Here is a 17372-nt window from a genome sequence, read left to right on the forward strand (position 1 = left end):
TTGACTTTACTTATATTTATAACTTTCTAGACCCAGCACACACTATCTTACAATAGGGTGCTGGAGGGGTTACCTAGTATCTCTGCTCATGTAACATTTTTTATGTTACCCTTTCCTCAATGAACGGCTGGTGGCAGTAGTTTCGCTTTAACTAACGTGGTGTGCATTTACCACGGGCTGCGTTCACAGCTGCAGTAAAGCACCCAAGGGTGCCATTTTTGGCAAAATGGCCCTGGTCGTCTTTTTTCGCTATTTCTTTGTGGAAAGGTCCTTCTTGAGATTTACTCTGCGTGCCAAACCAGGTTTGGTCCCATTGCTCGCTTTGCCTTTGGCGGGATTCACAAGTGAAACCCGCCTCTGGCTCCAGGGTGTCTGGGGTGGGCAGAAATTGGGGGAGGGGCCCGAAACTCCCAGTGCTTACTTTCCTAGGAGACCCAAATGCACTCTGTAGGATTGGCCGGCTAACTGTCCGGCAATAACAGCCACCCTGCTGTGCGTCTGAGTTCCGGACTCCCAGAAAGCAAGACGGACAAAGCCTGAGCCCCCTCAACAGAGTGCGGGACCCGAGAAGGAAGGTCCATCTCGATAGCCAGAAACCGCAGTGTTGCTATTTGCGGTAGTCCCGATGGAGCTGAAAAACCGTAGTGCCACTTGTTTGAAAGATTGCCGGTTGCGAGCGATGACCGTCCCATTGCAGAGCAGGAGTATCCAAAGTCCTCCCTCTTGTCCCCATGACTGAGGCCCAGGTACAGTGAGATCTGCAGAGCTGCACAGGAACAGAAGTCATCAGCTGCACTTTATCTTCAATACAAAGGTATTGTAAAGTCTGAGAACTCACCTCTCATGGTAGAGAGGCTTGCTTCTTCTATCCCTCACAAGTCTAATCAGCTTGTGGCCCTACATTTAATTCTTCTTTTCTTCAAAGACTTCTAAAACATTGTGCAAAGACTTTTCTACTTACCTACCAGAAGTGTTTCATCCTATACAAGACTTTTGCCCATTGACTTTGACCTAGCCTGTTATACTGAATGACTCTGCTTAAGGGATCCAAAAGTATTTGCCTGCTTAAGAATATTTGTGGTCTCTTGTTTGTTCAAATAACCTTTTCCTTTTACCAACTTCTACGAGTATTCTAAATGCAAACAGTAAGATATTAATGTCCACAGCACCCTAGCTATTGAAGTCACCTGAGGGTGTAGGTTGTGTCCGTGGGCCATCCCAAAAAGGTCCTTACTGATTTAGAAACTAAGAGTGTATAGCATTGAAGCGTATTTGAGTGTTACTATTATATTGCTCCCTTCTGAAGAAGGCCTATTCTAACTGACTGATAAATAAATTAATAATTGTTTATTCAAGAAACCTTCTAAGTGTTTATTTGAATACCTGTCACTGTGAATCTCTGTGCAACTCCCCTACAGCTCACATTGACCCCTCTTGAGATGAGCCTGGCTGCTCAACATGCTACTAAACTGTGAAGTAGAAGCTTATACCAAAGGTTGGGCTTCCTATTACCTGTAGTCAGAGTTGTTGTAGGGCACCCTAAGGGTACTGCATACAAACGTTGCCTAACAGTTGCCACAGAGTCAAAATGCTGCTTGTGCAAAATTATCTGCAGCAACCCACCCTGGTGTACTTAGTTGTGCCCTAATTAACGCCCGTTCACTTCGAGCTCATGACCTGGACATTCACAACCTCATCTCAAATGGAAACTTGGATCATCTAGTTATTACTGAGACTTGGCTCCATGAAGCTTCTGGACCAGCCCTAGCCTTAACACTCCCCCAGGGTTACACCATTGTTAGGCAAGACCGCCCATTTTAAAAGGTGGTGGGGTAGCCCTAATTGCCAGAGAGTCAATTGCTATCAGAAAGGTCCAAGGTGAACTAGGCTTCAACAGCGACTATCTGCTTGTTAAAGTTAGCCCTTCTCCCAACTGCATCATCACCCTCTGCTTCCTGCACTGTCCCCTTGGACCCGTTACAGACTTTCAGGAATCCCTCCTGCATGCCATTTCGGACAACCTAAAGAAATCTACCAAATCTATCCTCCTGGGAGACCTTAATTTAAGCCTGAATGATCCTTCCGACTCACACGCAGCCACCCTCAAAGACCTCTCCACCTTAGGTTTTAAACAAGCAGTCACTAATCCTACCCACCACAATTGCAATCCCTCCATCACGACTATGCCTTGGTCTGATCACTACGCCATCCACTTTGAACTTAAATTTACCAAGGGGCCTGGGGCACAGCTGCCACCACTCCCACCTGCCCTTGCTAGGAGCTCCTGCCTTCTCACCAAGGAGACTCCTACCTCACCCACTTGTGCCGACCCTTCAGCCACCCTTCTCTAATAAACCGGATACTTTGGCCGCCAACCATCTCTCAAGCAGTAGACGCCATAGCTCCGCTCACCCTCAGGAAGGCCAAACGCACCAAACACACTAATTCTTGGTTCTCACTTGAAGTCCTTGAATTACGAGCCAAGAAAAGGAACGCACTCATCCTGGCTAGCCAAACCTAATAACCCCACTAAACTAACGTTCAAGACTTTATCCCAAGAAAACAAAAATGCCACTATTAAAGCAAAATCAAACTCATTTAACACCAGGATCTCAAATGCCAAGTCTGGTTCTAAAGAGATATTTGCCATCTTTAGATAACTGGAAACGCCAGCTCCCATCCCGCCTACCCTCTCTAAAGACAAGGAGTGGTGTAACAGTGTTCAGGAAGCCTGCAACATAAAATCATTCATAACCAACAAGCCTTGTCAAAACTTCTCATCCGTCCTTTGTGAACCCCCCACTGACGTTCCTCTCTTCTACTTCAAAGAAAAGAGCGAGCTAGAAGTGGCAGCACTCCTCAAAACTATGAAACCTAATTGTAAAGGAGATACTTGCCCAGCTCAGCTGATTAAAGAGAGCGCAACCACCCCGACACCATTTATCACTGCTTTTATCAATGCTTCTTTCAATTCTGGCCATGTCCCTGCCTGCCTTAAAGAAGCTTTGGTACGACCTCTCATAAAATAAACAGACACTTGACCCAAACATCCCAGCAAACTACTGGCCCATCACTACGGTCCCCTTTTCCTCAAAATCCTGGACAAAGCAGCTTACCTGCAAGTATATAAATTTCTAGACTCCAACAACCTGCTGGGTCTCAGGCAGTCCGGTTTCAGGCCCGGCCATGGGACTGAAACTGCACTATTGGACTTAAAAAAACAAATTGATGACCTCAGGGACGCAGGAAAACCAACTCGCCTCCTACTCCTCGAACTATCCGCAGCATTTGACCTGGTGAACCACGATACTCTTTGCCATCACCTCTCATCTGCGGCCAATTTCTCACCCAAAGCCATAGCCTGGGTCACAGTTAATTCCATCTACTCAGAGATTCTAACCTGGATGGCAGAAAATAGGTTGTACCTCAACAGCGAAAAAACTGAGTTCTTACTAATTGGTTCGTCAAGAACTCTCAAGAAACTAGACTTAAAGTACAACTCCTTCTCAGTAGATAACACGCCTATCATGGTCTAGCATGCAGTGAAAACCTTGGGGGGCCATCTTGACTCGAACCTCTGAATGAATGGACAAGTTAACGCCATCTCATCTACCGCGGCCTACCATTCTAAACTGACAAAACAGAATTGCCTTACCATAGCCAGAGCAATAATCGGGTATCGGCTGGATTATTGCAATGTTCTTCTGGCTGGCACTTGCTCCAAAAATATCAGACAACTTCAGGCGGTCCAAAACAACACACTCAGAGCAGCCACTGACATTTCCAAACGTGACCACATGTCTGCAACCAGAAAACTTGTCCACTGGCTCCCCATCAGGGAACGCATCTTGTTCAAAAACCTTACACTCACCCACAAATGTGTGCATGACACTGCTCCCCTTTACCTTTCACAAAGGATTGCCAAACTCTCCTCAAATAGACCGACCAGAACGGTCTACTTAAATAGGATCACCATCCCCAAGACCCTGAAGGTGAGGGCAGGAGGAGCCAGTTTTCCTGTCATTGCAGCATCCAACTGGAACTCACTCCCTCCACACGTAAGGAATATTGACCTGTACACAGCATTTAGGAACCAAGCTGTCAAAACGTTGTTTGAATAACTGCATCATCTGAACGTTTCCTGTATATGCATGACTGCACTGCACCAAGCTAGGCCTATGCTCACTGCAATCAAGGGCTAAGCCTAAATTCTGTAACTAAGACAATCTAGCAACAGCGCCTCAATGCCCTTGGGCTGTAGTGCGCATTACAAATTTAAATAAATAAAATAAATAAGGTGTTCTTTAGGAGGTAATCCTCATGGCTCTCAGTTGCCTCTTCTTCATCCTAGAGTTTGTTGGAATTGGGCAGGGGGGAGTTGAAATGAGATTCACAATGTCTCCTGGAAGTCGAGGGAGAGAATTTTGGTGGGACAATGCAATGAAAAACAGGGGAACATACCATCTCGTTACTAATGTAGGGATCTGTCGGGACAAAAGAAAGGTCTGGTATACTCCTATTACCATTATTTGAAGTGTTGAGGTAATAGTAATCCCCGAGTGTTGGTTTTCGCCTCCTTTGGTGTTCTGGGGTTTCGGACTTCCCTTTTCTTAAGGAAAAGTTGTGGGAAGGTATGGGTCCTGAATGCAGTTAGCCCATGAAGGTCTCAGGGACTTCGTCCTCCTTGCCTTCTGTCCAGCTGAGCTCCTTCCTTCCCATCCCCGAGGACTCTCTACCCAGGTGATCCTCCCTCGTTTGTCCACCCCCAGGGTCTGGATTCAACAGCAATGGCTGTTCCCTGGCCACCTGAGAAGCGGATCCTCACGCGGTGGCCAGGAAAAGCCCTTTGGTTTTTCACAACAGGAATGGTAGAAAGCAAGGACTATGATCGCGAAGAGGGAAGGAATGATGACGTCAGAGAAGGAGGATGTTGGGGAGCTGGAAAATTGTCATCGATAAGAGAGAGCGGGAAGGAGGGATGGATCAGAGGAACGTGTGGGATAGGAAGACGGGTACTGCTAGTAATAGAAAAAATGAAGAGTAATGGAGGAACTTGCTGCAAGGGAAGAGGGGGAGAGGGGAGGATTTTCACAATGAGGTAAAGGGATCCAAATGTGGTGCTGTCCAGGGTAGCTTGGTTACACAGTGAGGGTGGGCATCAGAAGGGTTACCTGTATTAGTAGAGCAGAGGATGCTTCCCCATCAATGTCACTCTCTTCTGACGTGTCAGACTCGTCGCTGCTATCTGATGGACAGAGAAAATATGTTGGTCAGCTGTGAGGGAACCGAATAGCTAAAACAAGGTCATTGTAGTTACCGAGAGCCCACTTTATCGATCGTCAAAACATTTTCACAGCAATGCAGTATTCATATTCTACAATCCAAAATGGATTTACTGAAAACACAATAAGAGATCATACCCTCCCGATATTGTATTTGCGATTGCCATTTTCTGACCGTTTCCTAAAGTGCGACACAAAAGACCGTCACATTGGGCGACACACGATGAGTCACCCTTCATGGAATGTGGCCTCAAGAGCAGAAAGAAATTGGAGTGGGTCCTACCTGAATATTTTTTTATTTTATTGTAAAATTGTTTATTACAAACTTTCTTTTACACCCAAACATTATAGTTCTTACATACAATGATGATCACTCCACACTCCTAAGGCCATACAAAGGCCTGTTCTGCGCCCAGGTCCCCCACTTCTTTCCATCCACCCAGAGGGGTGAGGGCAGGAGCCCCCCCCAGCCCCCCAGCCCAGCAAAGGAGCCACAACTATACCCAGGCACGGAGCGCGCTAACTGAGCAGGGCCTGCCTGACCCTGTCCACAAGAGGTGCCTGACTCGCCCATGCCGGGCTCATCGCGGCACGATATCGAGGCTGAACCTCGATTTGATACGAAAAAACCGCCGGCAGGCGGAATCGCCGGCGGCCACTCCTAAGGCCATACAAAGGCCTGTTCTGCGCCTGTTACGCGCATGAGAGCGCGGAGTGGCCATCAACTCGGAGCAACTTGCAACCTACCCACTACCAGAACCTTCCCGTATAAGGAGAACGCATTGTAAGTACTTGCAAGTACCGGGACATTACTGTATGTATGGACTCTTAGCCACCCCCACTCAGTTGGGTCTATGGTCTCTAGTACCACTCACATGCCCTATGGTCACATAGTGACCACACTACTGTGTTGTGCCCTATGGTCGCATAGTGACCACACTACTGTGTTGTGCCCTATGGTCGCATAGTGACCACACTACTGTGTTGTGCCCTATGGTCGCATAGTGACCACACTACTGTGTTGTGCCCTATGGTCGCATAGTGACCACGCTACTGTGTTGTGCCCTATGGTCGCATAGTGACCACACTACTGTGTTGTGCCCTATGGTCGCATAGTGACCACTCTACTGTGTTGTGCCCTATGGTCGCATAGTGACCACTCTACTGTGTTGTGCCCTATGGTCGCATAGTGACCACTCTACTGTGTTGTGCCCTATGGTCGCATAGTGACCACACTACTGTGTTGTGCCTTATGGTCGCATAGTGACCACGCTACTGTGTCGTGCCCTATGGTCGCATAGCAACCACGCTATTGTGTCGTGCCCTATGGTCGTATTTAAACCATACTATTGTGTTGTGCCTTATGGCCGCACCGATGTCCCTCATCTGCCTATCCTCTGCACGGCGCATTGCCCCTAGCACACACATTATGCTACTTTGCCTTACCGTGATCATGTTCCCCTTCTGTGTCATGCAAAGCAATATACTCTGCAACGGTAACAGCTACTTAACCCATAAAAATGGACTAGCTAGACCCGCCTGCCCAAGACACTACCCTATCGTCTGCCCCACACCATTCCAGCCCACTACTCCAGCCTTCCTCCCGGTCCCACAATCTGCCTATCCTACCTATGACCATGCACAATTTTACGATGTCCTAAACAACAAGAGTGCAGATAGATCCAAGCAGAGCCCAACAGACACTAGAGCACCCTGCCCCACCCATCATCACAGCCCCTCCACGATGACTGACCTTACTGTCTCTCAAACAACCACCCTTATCCCTACCGATCGCAACAATAGACTTGGTGCCAGAATCCACCACAAAACGAGCAAACGCCCACCTAAACCACTCAACAAAACCAACAAATACACTATAACCCCCATCATCCCGACCCTCCATACACTAAAAGGAGCTCTTCTAAATGTTAGATCCCTGGTCGCCCATTCTACAGAAGTCGCCGACATCATTCTGACCAACAACCTAGACTTCCTTGCTACGACAGAAACTTGGCTACATGAGGCTGCGGGACCATCCCTTACCCTAGCCATCCCTGACAACTATACTATCCTCAGAGTAGACAGACCCAACGCTCGAGGAGGTGGTGTAGCCCTCATCTTCAAGTCCTCACTCGATATCAGACTAGGCTCCTCTCCTCCACTCAAATCATGTGAACACCTTACAGTTAAACTACAAACCTCCCCGAAGAGTACGATCACTATACACATAATCTACAGACCCCCGGGCCCACCTGGCTCTTTTGAGGAAGACATCACCTCCCTAGTAGCCGAAAGCTCCAAACCTTCAGCTCAAATAATTATACTGGGAGACTTCAATCTTGGGTTTAATGACCCTCATGACTCCCCCGCCACTGCCCTGGCCGCGGCATTAGAGGAGCATGGCCTCCTTCAACTCTGCTCTAAACCCACCCACTCGAAAGGCAGAATCCTTGACTGGGTTACCGCCCTCAATTGCAACATTACCCTAAAGGACCCTGTACAACTCATCTGGACGGATCACCACTTCCTCCCCCTTGACATTAATATAAACAACTTAGTGCACAAAAAGCCTATTATTGCTCCGGCCTGCCAAACTAGGAAAAAGAGCAACATTACAGCTGAAGCCTTAATGCCTCTGGTGACCCCCATTCTGAACGCCCTACCAACCACAATTGACTTAAACTTGATGGTCAACGCCTATAATGACTCCATGGCTAAAGCTATCGACACCATTGCCCCACTAAAAATGCGTAAAGGGAAACCTAAAGCGCACCTGAATACATGGTACACCCCAGAGCTCAAACTTCTCAGACTACAAAAAAGCAAACTGGAATCACTATGGAAATCGGTGCCTTCAGCAGACAATAGAACTAACCTCACCAACTTCTCCACCCACTACAAAAATGAGATCACGCGTGCTAAGAAAGAATCTCTTAATTCCAGGATCTCACAGGCAGGCTCCAGCACAAAAGAGCTCTTTAACATCTTAAAGGAATTAGAAAACCCCACTCCTCCTGAAGATACCTGCACAAAGGATAAACCTTGGTGCACAGGGATCCAGAACGCCCTTGCCAACAAAATCTCAGGGCTCCAAACTAAAATTGAAAACAAACGGCAACAGCTCACTCATGACCCCTCCTCCAGACTCACCGCTTCTAGCTCAGGCTTCACCTTCAAAAAGGTTACCACACTTGAAGTACAAAAAATTATAGCATCCTTGAAACCCTCGAACTGCAAGGGGGACAGCTGCCCCGCACAGATAATCAAGGATGCTGCCAGGGATCTCTCCCCCTTCATCACCAAATTAATAAACTTGTCTTTTTCTAACAATATGGTCCCAAGTAATCTGAAACAATCCTGGGTCCTACCCTTGCTAAAAAAACAGACCCTCGACCCAGAAATACCCACAAATTATAGACCCATTACCACTGTCCCATTCTTACTAAAGATCCTTGACAGAGTGGCCTATTTACAAATTCAGGATTACCTTGAAACTAACCGATTACTAGGTACTCGCCAATCTGGCTTTCGTCCCCAACATGGGACGGAAACGGCCCTTGTTGATCTCAAGAGCCAGATAGACGAAATCAAAGATAAAGGGAGGGCTGCTATCCTGATTCTCCTCGACCTCTCCGCTGCCTTTGACCTGGTTGACCACAAAATCCTGTGCAACCACTTATCATCGGCAGCACACTTCTCCCACTCGGCGGTCACATGGATCCAATCCTTCCTGGACAATAGGACCATGCGAGTCTTCTCACCCATTGCAGCAGCCGACCCTATTCCCATTACCTGCGGTGTCCCACAAGGATCGTGTGTTTCACCCACCTTGTATAATATATTCACAAAGCCCCTATTCGATAAACTGGACCATCTGGGTGTCACCTACACTAACTACGCAGATGACACCCAGATACTCCTCACTTTATCAGGCAACCACAACACGGACGCCAACAGGATCGGTGAAGTCTTCTCCATCATTCAGGCATGGATGGCCACACATGGCCTCTGCCTGAACGATGACAAGACCGAACTGCTCCTTGTCGGCTCACCCAACACTATCCGGAATCTCAGCCCGAGCTACTCTAGCTTCATCATTGACGGCAACACAATTCCCACTGCCAAAAGTGTAAAAACTCTTGGTTTCTATCTCGACACTAACACCAACCTCGCCAAACAAATCAATATGACCGCCTCAGCCACTGCTTACACTGGGAAACTAATCAGAGCCTGCAGACCTCTGATATCCCCCAACAATTGCCTTACTCTAGCCAGAGCACTTATACAATCCAAACTGGATTATTGCAACAGCCTGTATGTAGGTGCCAATAAAACGGTTGTTAACAAACTACAAGTTCTACAAAATAATGCACTCCGTGCCGCCCTTAATATTCCCAGAAGAGAACACATCTCAGCCACCAGAATCACATGCAAATGGCTCTCCATCCAACAAAAAATACACCTTAAAACTATCTGCCTCACCTACAAAGCTCTTAACCACCTGGCCCCACCTTATTTAACCGATAAATTCATCTTAAGACAGAATATTAGAACCACCAGATCCTCTAATACACTACAACTGACAGTGCCCAAATACTCCCTCAAAAGAGCCGGCGGATCCAGTTTCCCAGTTCTAGCCTCACAATTATGGAACACTATCCCATCGGACATCAAATCTACCCCTACATTTCAACCTTTCAGAACTAAGATCATCACCTGGTTACTTAACAATTAACTAGCACCGTATGTATGTATGTCACTAATTCCACTATAACTGCTGTCATAACCGATGTTGTAACTATACTTACATTGCACAATTGTACAAATGTTCCTACCTATGCCTGTAACTTGATGCTCAAGCGCCCATATACCTCTGGGTCAGGTGCGCTACACAAATAAATAAACAAACAAACAAACAAACATTTAACCACTTCCAGCATTTCACTTAAAACAAGAAAGATCAAAAGAAATCAAATTACATGGGAGTCAAGACAATCAAAAAGTCAATTTTTCCACTAATTGAAATATGTATCTTCTACACGATCTCAAAGACACCTGTACAGTCCTGACAGCTAAACATTTGCGATCTGTCATTTTCATGATGATTTCCCAACATAGAGCACCTCCAATGTTATCCAGCAGAAGCTTGTCCAAATAGTTTAATACTGCACAAGTCAGCTTAAAATGTGAACCGGCTTAAAAGGCTAGCCACCACTCCTCCATATTGTCATTCATTGGGGCAGATTTCCCCAAGAAAAAACGTTGTTGCTCCTTAATGACCACACATTCGATGACCAGATGTTTTAAGGACTCAGCCGAGATGTTACAAAACCGGCATTTGTTATCTAAGGTTGCTTTGTCACGTTTTAAGAATAACACTGCCTTAGTCGGAAGCAGGTTTAAACGTAACCGCAAGAACTGATCACAGTGGTATCGAGATGGAAACTTCATTCGATTTACTCCCCCTGCCAACCCGCCTAGATCAAGTCGAGATGTTCGTTTTGCTCTGAAATTCATTGTGTTAATCCAGTCATAGTTTAAAAGTTTCTTTTTTACTAGGCATGGATTAGCGTGAAGAGTCTATATGTTTGTTCCTATCCAGGTATGCAAATATTCTTTGCGACCACACCCCTAACAGACCTTGATGAGGCTTTGCAGCTGGGGTATTTAAAATTTGGTAGGATGTTACTGGCGATCTCATCAACATCTTTCTCATTAATGAAAATGATTTCCATAGAACAGTTGCAAATAGGGACTGTAGCCCAAGTTCAAACCGTATGGCAGAGATTGAAACATTACTCGGTATGCAGAGGACCTTACGCCAGAAGCTCCCTTCTAGCGCATCCCAAATTACTTTGTCAATATTAAAGCCCGCCTCACTTCCAAATGTTATTGTTGATAATACCTTTTGTTGGTAGAACTTTATCACTGGTATTAACGTGAACATTCCAGAATTTGAATGCAGTTTTGCAGCTTCCATCCATTGCCATTCTCTTATTGATTTATTGAACATGGCACCTACATATCTAATGCTGTCTGCTGTCAAGTCGTTTTCCCGCTGTAAACCATTTAAGTTTTTACCTCTTTTCTCAGCATTTGCATCGAAGGAGACGATCTTGGTCTTTCCGACTGTTAAGTAGTCAGCTGGAGACAAACAAGGTTTTCTTTCACAGTGGTTTATTTCACAACAAATACTGGTCACAGATCAATAAATTCAGCCAACTGAGGACGGTTCTTTTCACCTCATAGGCAAAGGCGTTCTGCCTTACTTTACTTGCAACTGCCACTGCGGGCCTTAATTAGTTCCAAGATAACAGCCAGGCGGTTACAGGCTTTTCACCCTTCAACCTGTCCACCGGCCATGGAAACGAAAATTAACAAAATGTCAATAGTGCACACTTCACCACTCCGAATCCTTCTTCCTAGGCGGCCTTTTCTCTCCACTGGAAGGTCTTGAGCCTTGGACCGGGTAGGTGTCAATCTGTGAACTTTCCGCTTACTACTAGTAAGCCCACTCGTATTCTTGGCTGGTCTCACTCCATTCGGGTGCGGCGTCTCTCGCCACGCGCTGCTCCTGAAAAATAAGACGCCTCCTGAGTCTCTTGGAGTTGCATTTAACCCTTGTCCGGCCCCTCCCCCGTAATCAGCCCCATGTGTTCTCAGCAACGGTTTTAACACACCTGATTTAGATTCCCCACCTGCTCCCTGCTCCGTCCACTGTGGGCTAAACCCTGTACTTTGTTTGTGTTCGGGCGGTTTTAACATAAGGAAACCCGGTTCTCCCTTTCCTCTTTTTCCTTTCTTTACCCATTGGTGTGCCTTCCCCCTGATGCAGTATTTCGTGGGGCATTTTGGGATCTGTAGTTTGTCTCTTTTCATGGATGGCCAGCACTTGACAGGACTCTTCCCCAACCCCCTCCTTTCTCCCAGTATCCAGGGCAGCTGCCACTGCTTCCACCTCACACCGACATATCATTCTTGGTCGTTCTTATCCAAGTATATCTCAAGGCTATATAACAGACGTTGCAACCCTATTTGCGTCAAGTCAATAAGCAAGTTGTCAGCGTATGTTACCCAGTTTATCTGGTGGCCATTGATTTTGGGAGGGAAAAAAGGACAGAGCATCTGGCAGATCCGCAATGTACAATTTGAAAATCAGGGCCGCCAATGGGCAACCCTGCTTAACGCTGCGCTCAGTGATAATTTTGTCAGACAATTCTCCTTCAGCATTAAGTCTTACTTGAATGGAAGTCTTGGAGTGCAGTTGTTTAATTGCTTGTAATCGATCCAACGGACAATCCCATTTCAGTAATTTATTCCAAAGGGCGTCTCTATTGACGCTGTCAAACGCTTGACGTAGGTCGCAAACGCAACAAACTGATGTTTTTCACCTTTCAATGCTTCAAGTTTCAAGAGGTTGAGTAGTGTTCGGTTCAGCTCCACACCTACACCTTTAGAAAATCTGGTTTGTCTTGGATCAATAATTTCTGCGTCGGCTGCCCATTTTGCCAATAAGGTGTCGAAGATTTTACTGATGACATCCAACAGAGCAATCGGATGGTAGTTGGCTGGATCAGCACAAGCTCCCTTTTTGAAGATCGGCACAACTACCGCCGATTGCCAAGTTTCCCTACCCTGGAGATTTGCCTGCAGAGGATTTCAATAAATTTGGCCAAATGCTCTTTGTTTGACGTCAGCATTATATTCGTCAGGCCATCCGGGCCCGCAGCACCAGAGTTCTTTAATTATGAAAGGACATCAATGATTTCCTCTTCAGTATAGCAAACATTCCATGGGACGGTCTTCTCTTGCGTTGAATTAACGATTAGGGTCCTTGTTTTTTTTAACACTTTTGAAAAGTGCCTTTCCCACATTTTGGCAGTGACTCAATTACTCATTATCACTTTTGAGCGCCAGCATTTAATATAGCCTACGTTTCTCTGCTCTTATGCGCGCATATTAATCTTTACATGCCTTCAGTGCTTTCTTGGTCGCATGTTAATTTAAAGGAGCTCAACCAATTTCGGTATTTTTGCCAGCATTTTTTTTTTTAACTCCACTACCGTATCCATGTGGTTGTAAACCTTAAGCTTCCTCATCTCTTGTTGCATTTGTTTCTTCTTCTCCGACACCAACTTACTGTAAGGGTGTCTATGCATTGCCTTGGCAAGGCTGTAACCCTTAGTTGATAACTTTTGGAATAATAGATTATCATAGTCCATTGTTGTCTCGCCACAGGACTCACCCGCAGTTAGCTTTGAGGTTAACTAAATTTCCCTTCGACCTAATCATAGTCTATTTGTACCTTGATTAATTACAAGTTCACTCCACTGGAAAATTTAACATTTTCCCAGGATAGAATTACTGAATCATGGTCACTATTTTTCATCTTTGAAATTGACAGGTGTCCGATTTCATGAGCAAAATGTCTAGAAGCCCATATATAGTCCAATATTCTGTGGCAGCCATTCCTGTGCTATGTCGGTTTTGCCCTTTTTCAATGACCCATGTGAAGTTTAAGTCGCCACAATTATAAAAGTATTGTGAAATTTGAACAGGCAATTATCGATCACTGTCAGGACCGACGCTATGAACTTTCCTCAAGTGATTTTTACCGGATTCCAGTAAGTATTCACAATTAACATTTTATTTGTCTTGCTCCTGTTTTCGCTGTCAAATTGAATTGTAGTGACATGGACAAATATATTTGGGTTTATCGATTTTATTACAGACCATTTCTTGTTAATCTTCACCAGAGTTAAAACTCCTGAAAAATGCCGGCCTGTTGGATTCGTCGCTGGTGCGTTCAATAGGACGGTATAACCATTGCAGACACCTTTCCTGGAGGTATATTATCGAGTGGTTCCCATCTTCAGTTCGTCACCCTAAAATAAATGCACAAAACTACGTGTATTCCAGGAAATTAGTGACTGCTCTTCGAAGGTTGCTGATTATAGCTAATGGCGATAAGAGTGCTGTTCAATCTGCACCTTTGATTTGAGCAATTTGTTATGATGCATCCTCTCAGCAGTTTGGTCTGCTCTTTCCATCTCCTATTTCTCCTTGAGGAATAGTCTCCTTTGTGCATTTTCGGATAAACTATCAATCTGTATCGAACATTTAGTCCGATTTTCCCACCAGCGCTTATCTGGGTCTGTGTATCCTCTCAACTTGTATCCAAATGTTAACAGCTCATTTCCTGCAGCACGTAAAGCATTTTCAACGAGTTGTGAGTAAATGTGACGAATCACCCAGTCTGAGCGATTTTCTGAGGCATACGCCACAATGTCAATATCCTCTAATTTAATTGTTCTTAATGAAGTTACACTGTGTAGCAATTTCATTGCGTTATGACGGTTGAGATTTACCTCGGTTTTTTTGTGTAATCGAGTTGCAATTTTCTAGACAAATGGGTTTTGGCCTTGGGCTTTGTGTAAGCCTGTGATTTTGTAGCACCGATCTGATAAGCCTGTGACGTGGTGAATTTGGGGTTCAGTTTCAAAATAACCCTGGCGACCTTGCGACTTTCGACGCAACATGTGTAATCTTTTTGGTGGGCGGAGTTATCTTGCCGTTGAAGACTCTTACTTCGAGCTGTCGATTAGCAACCCCGAACTTACATCGGGACGAGATGTCGCTCCTCCTCAAATTTTTGCCCATTGGTGAGGCTTCCATGGATCCATTGTAAGTCTCATTGCCTCTGGACTGCTCATTGCCAGAACCTTGCCAATCATCATCTTCTATAGTATATGTTGAAAGATTTGCAAGATCGGCTGACGTAAATGTTTCATTAGAGACCTCGCCGTCGTCCTATAACTTGGGACGCTTGTTAGGATTACAGATCCGAGTTTGAAGCTTGCAATTTGGTTGGTTCCACTGTAATTGAACTTATGACTTTGTTTATTGATCGTCCGTCGTTCAAATATTGCAGATTGAGGAGTTAAGTTCCGTATTAATTTTTGTTGGACCATTTCACAGCCGTTATGGAGAATTCTCAAAAATGTGTTAATTCCCTCCACCTTAGAGACCCCGAGCAACTTTGCTGGATTTTGAGCAGTTGATTTTTTACCTGGAGAGAGTGAGACCCTTTTTCCCACTCTCTCATGCATTTTAATGTGATTTTATACATGGTTTCTTTTTCGGTTATGGAGTCTAACCAACTCCATAGGCATCATCTTTTACAATTGTATCACAAAGCACCTTCAGTGCACTGCCACAGGGAAGTCTTCCAGATTTCCCAAGGTTTAAATACCTTCTCTGGGATCAGCTACTGTTTCTCCAGAGCATTAAAGTGAAATTGACTTTACTTAGCATTGTACTTGCTAGACCCAGCACACCCCATCTTACAATAGAGTGCTGTAGGGGTTACTTAATACCCCTTGGGTCTAAATGCTCATGTAACATTTTTTATGTTACCCTTTCCTTAATTGACTGGTTGGTGGCAGTGGTTTTGTTTTGAACTACCATGTTTTGCATTTACAACAACCGTTTGCGGACCCGGTAAAGTTAACCACAGGTGCAATCTTTTTCAAAATGGCATCCAGCCATCTTTGCTAAAATGGTCCCCGGTCTTCTTTTTTCACCAAGGTCTTTGTGGAAAGGTCCTTCAAGAGTCTCTCTGCGCGCCAAACTAGGTTTGGTCTCGTCGTTCATTCGCCTTTGCCGGGCTTCAGGAGTGAAACGAACTCTGGGGACCCTATAAAAACACCATAGTCCGAGTCCAAGTAAGAGTTCAAAGTTGAAGTAATTGCCACATCGCAAACAGGGCTAGGTCTGTAGGTTGACCTGCGATTATGATGAAAAGCCAAGTAAGTCCAACTTCCTCCCTACAGGTACCTAGAAAAATGAAACATACCTCAAGGAACCCTAGAAGAGATACAGTGGAGGGTTCAAGCCCCAGGAGCAGAAAAGCAGGGCAGGATTCCCCTCCCTTCAATGTTTATCAAAGGTGAAAAGTGGTGGTAGCGGCCTTGCATGGGCACCTGATTATCTTGAATAACCCACCAAGCCAGGGGCCTTGAGGTGTGTACTTTCCCTGCTGTATCTGAAAACACTACCCGATAAGTAAAGGCTTCTTTTTAAAGGGTATAATTGTGAGATCCGGTCACCCAGGGACTTGCGCCCTGAGCCAACGCCATACATGGCTCCAGAGGGCGGAGGAACCTGCACACAGCAGAGCCTGGCAGTGCAGCAGGCAGACAGTGGGGCTACCAAAGACAGCCGAAACAAGCAGTTGGTGGGTTGTTGGGGTTCCAAACATTCCAGATGACGCAGCTTCCAAAACCAAGGTGGCACCATCTGGCAGGAAACAGTGGCTAAAAAGCTCCAAGAAAAGTTCCCAGGATGAAAGGGTTGACCCGAGCATATGAGAAGGAACAGCAGCATAATGATGTAGACGAGGGAAGGACACCCAGCACTCCAAAGAGACAAGACGCCAGTATGGGCAGGCTGGGCCCCAAAATCGGCTAAAATAGTGTTAGGCTCCAAATTCCTCCAACAGGTAAGGAGACCTGCTCACCTTCCAAAAACACAGCATCACTGAGCCTAGGAACAAGATCTGCCCTATATCTCCCTTAACTCACAGGCGCTGGCTTCTGCCAGCCCGCCAATCCTAGAACGGGATTTAAAACAGAGGTTTTGGCAGCCAGCCAATAAGGTTGGTCTCGAAAACCACCAAACAAAACAGGCTCACCACCCCTACAAGGAACAGATCTAAACCAGTGTAAACCACTATTAAGGCTGCCATCGTGGGCTCACAACGAGCCACAATGGCAGAATAAGCTATTTTGAGGCCTGCCTATTGGTTCCCCTGAACAAAGGAAGCTGCTAAAACAAAAAGGCTGAGAGTAGCTGCAGCTTACCCTCTAAAACCAATGTAGGGCAATAACAGCACCCAAGGACGCCCTGTGAGCAACCCATTACAGCACGCGTCGAGTAATGTGAAAAGGGATGGAACTGGCAGGGAGAGTTCAGCAGAAGTCCCTCTGACCACCAAAGCAAATTATAAAATCTAAAAAAATACAGGTGGCGGTAGTTCGGGGGGGTGGCGGTGAAGGAAGGGAGAAAAGTCAAAAAGAGTAGGGGTCCCAT

At 45.7% G+C, this 17372-nt stretch overlaps 1 protein-coding gene across 6 annotated transcripts in view; it reads right to left on the reverse strand.

The window, feature by feature from the left end:
- GTF2F1 (general transcription factor IIF subunit 1) overlaps positions 1 to 17372 on the reverse strand; it is a 208776-nt gene that overhangs the window by 76200 nt on the left and 115204 nt on the right. For all 6 annotated transcript variants that reach the window (XM_069604407.1, XM_069604408.1, XM_069604411.1 and 3 more), the window contains exon 11: positions 5172 to 5245. In XM_069604407.1, the coding sequence (XP_069460508.1) occupies positions 5172 to 5245 (74 nt within the window). The remainder of the gene's footprint in view (positions 1 to 5171; positions 5246 to 17372) is intronic.

Source organism: Ambystoma mexicanum, chromosome 3q (genome assembly GCF_040938575.1).
Source record: "Ambystoma mexicanum isolate Mex_15411 chromosome 3q, UKY_AmexF1_1, whole genome shotgun sequence".
NCBI lineage: Eukaryota > Metazoa > Chordata > Amphibia > Caudata > Ambystomatidae > Ambystoma > Ambystoma mexicanum.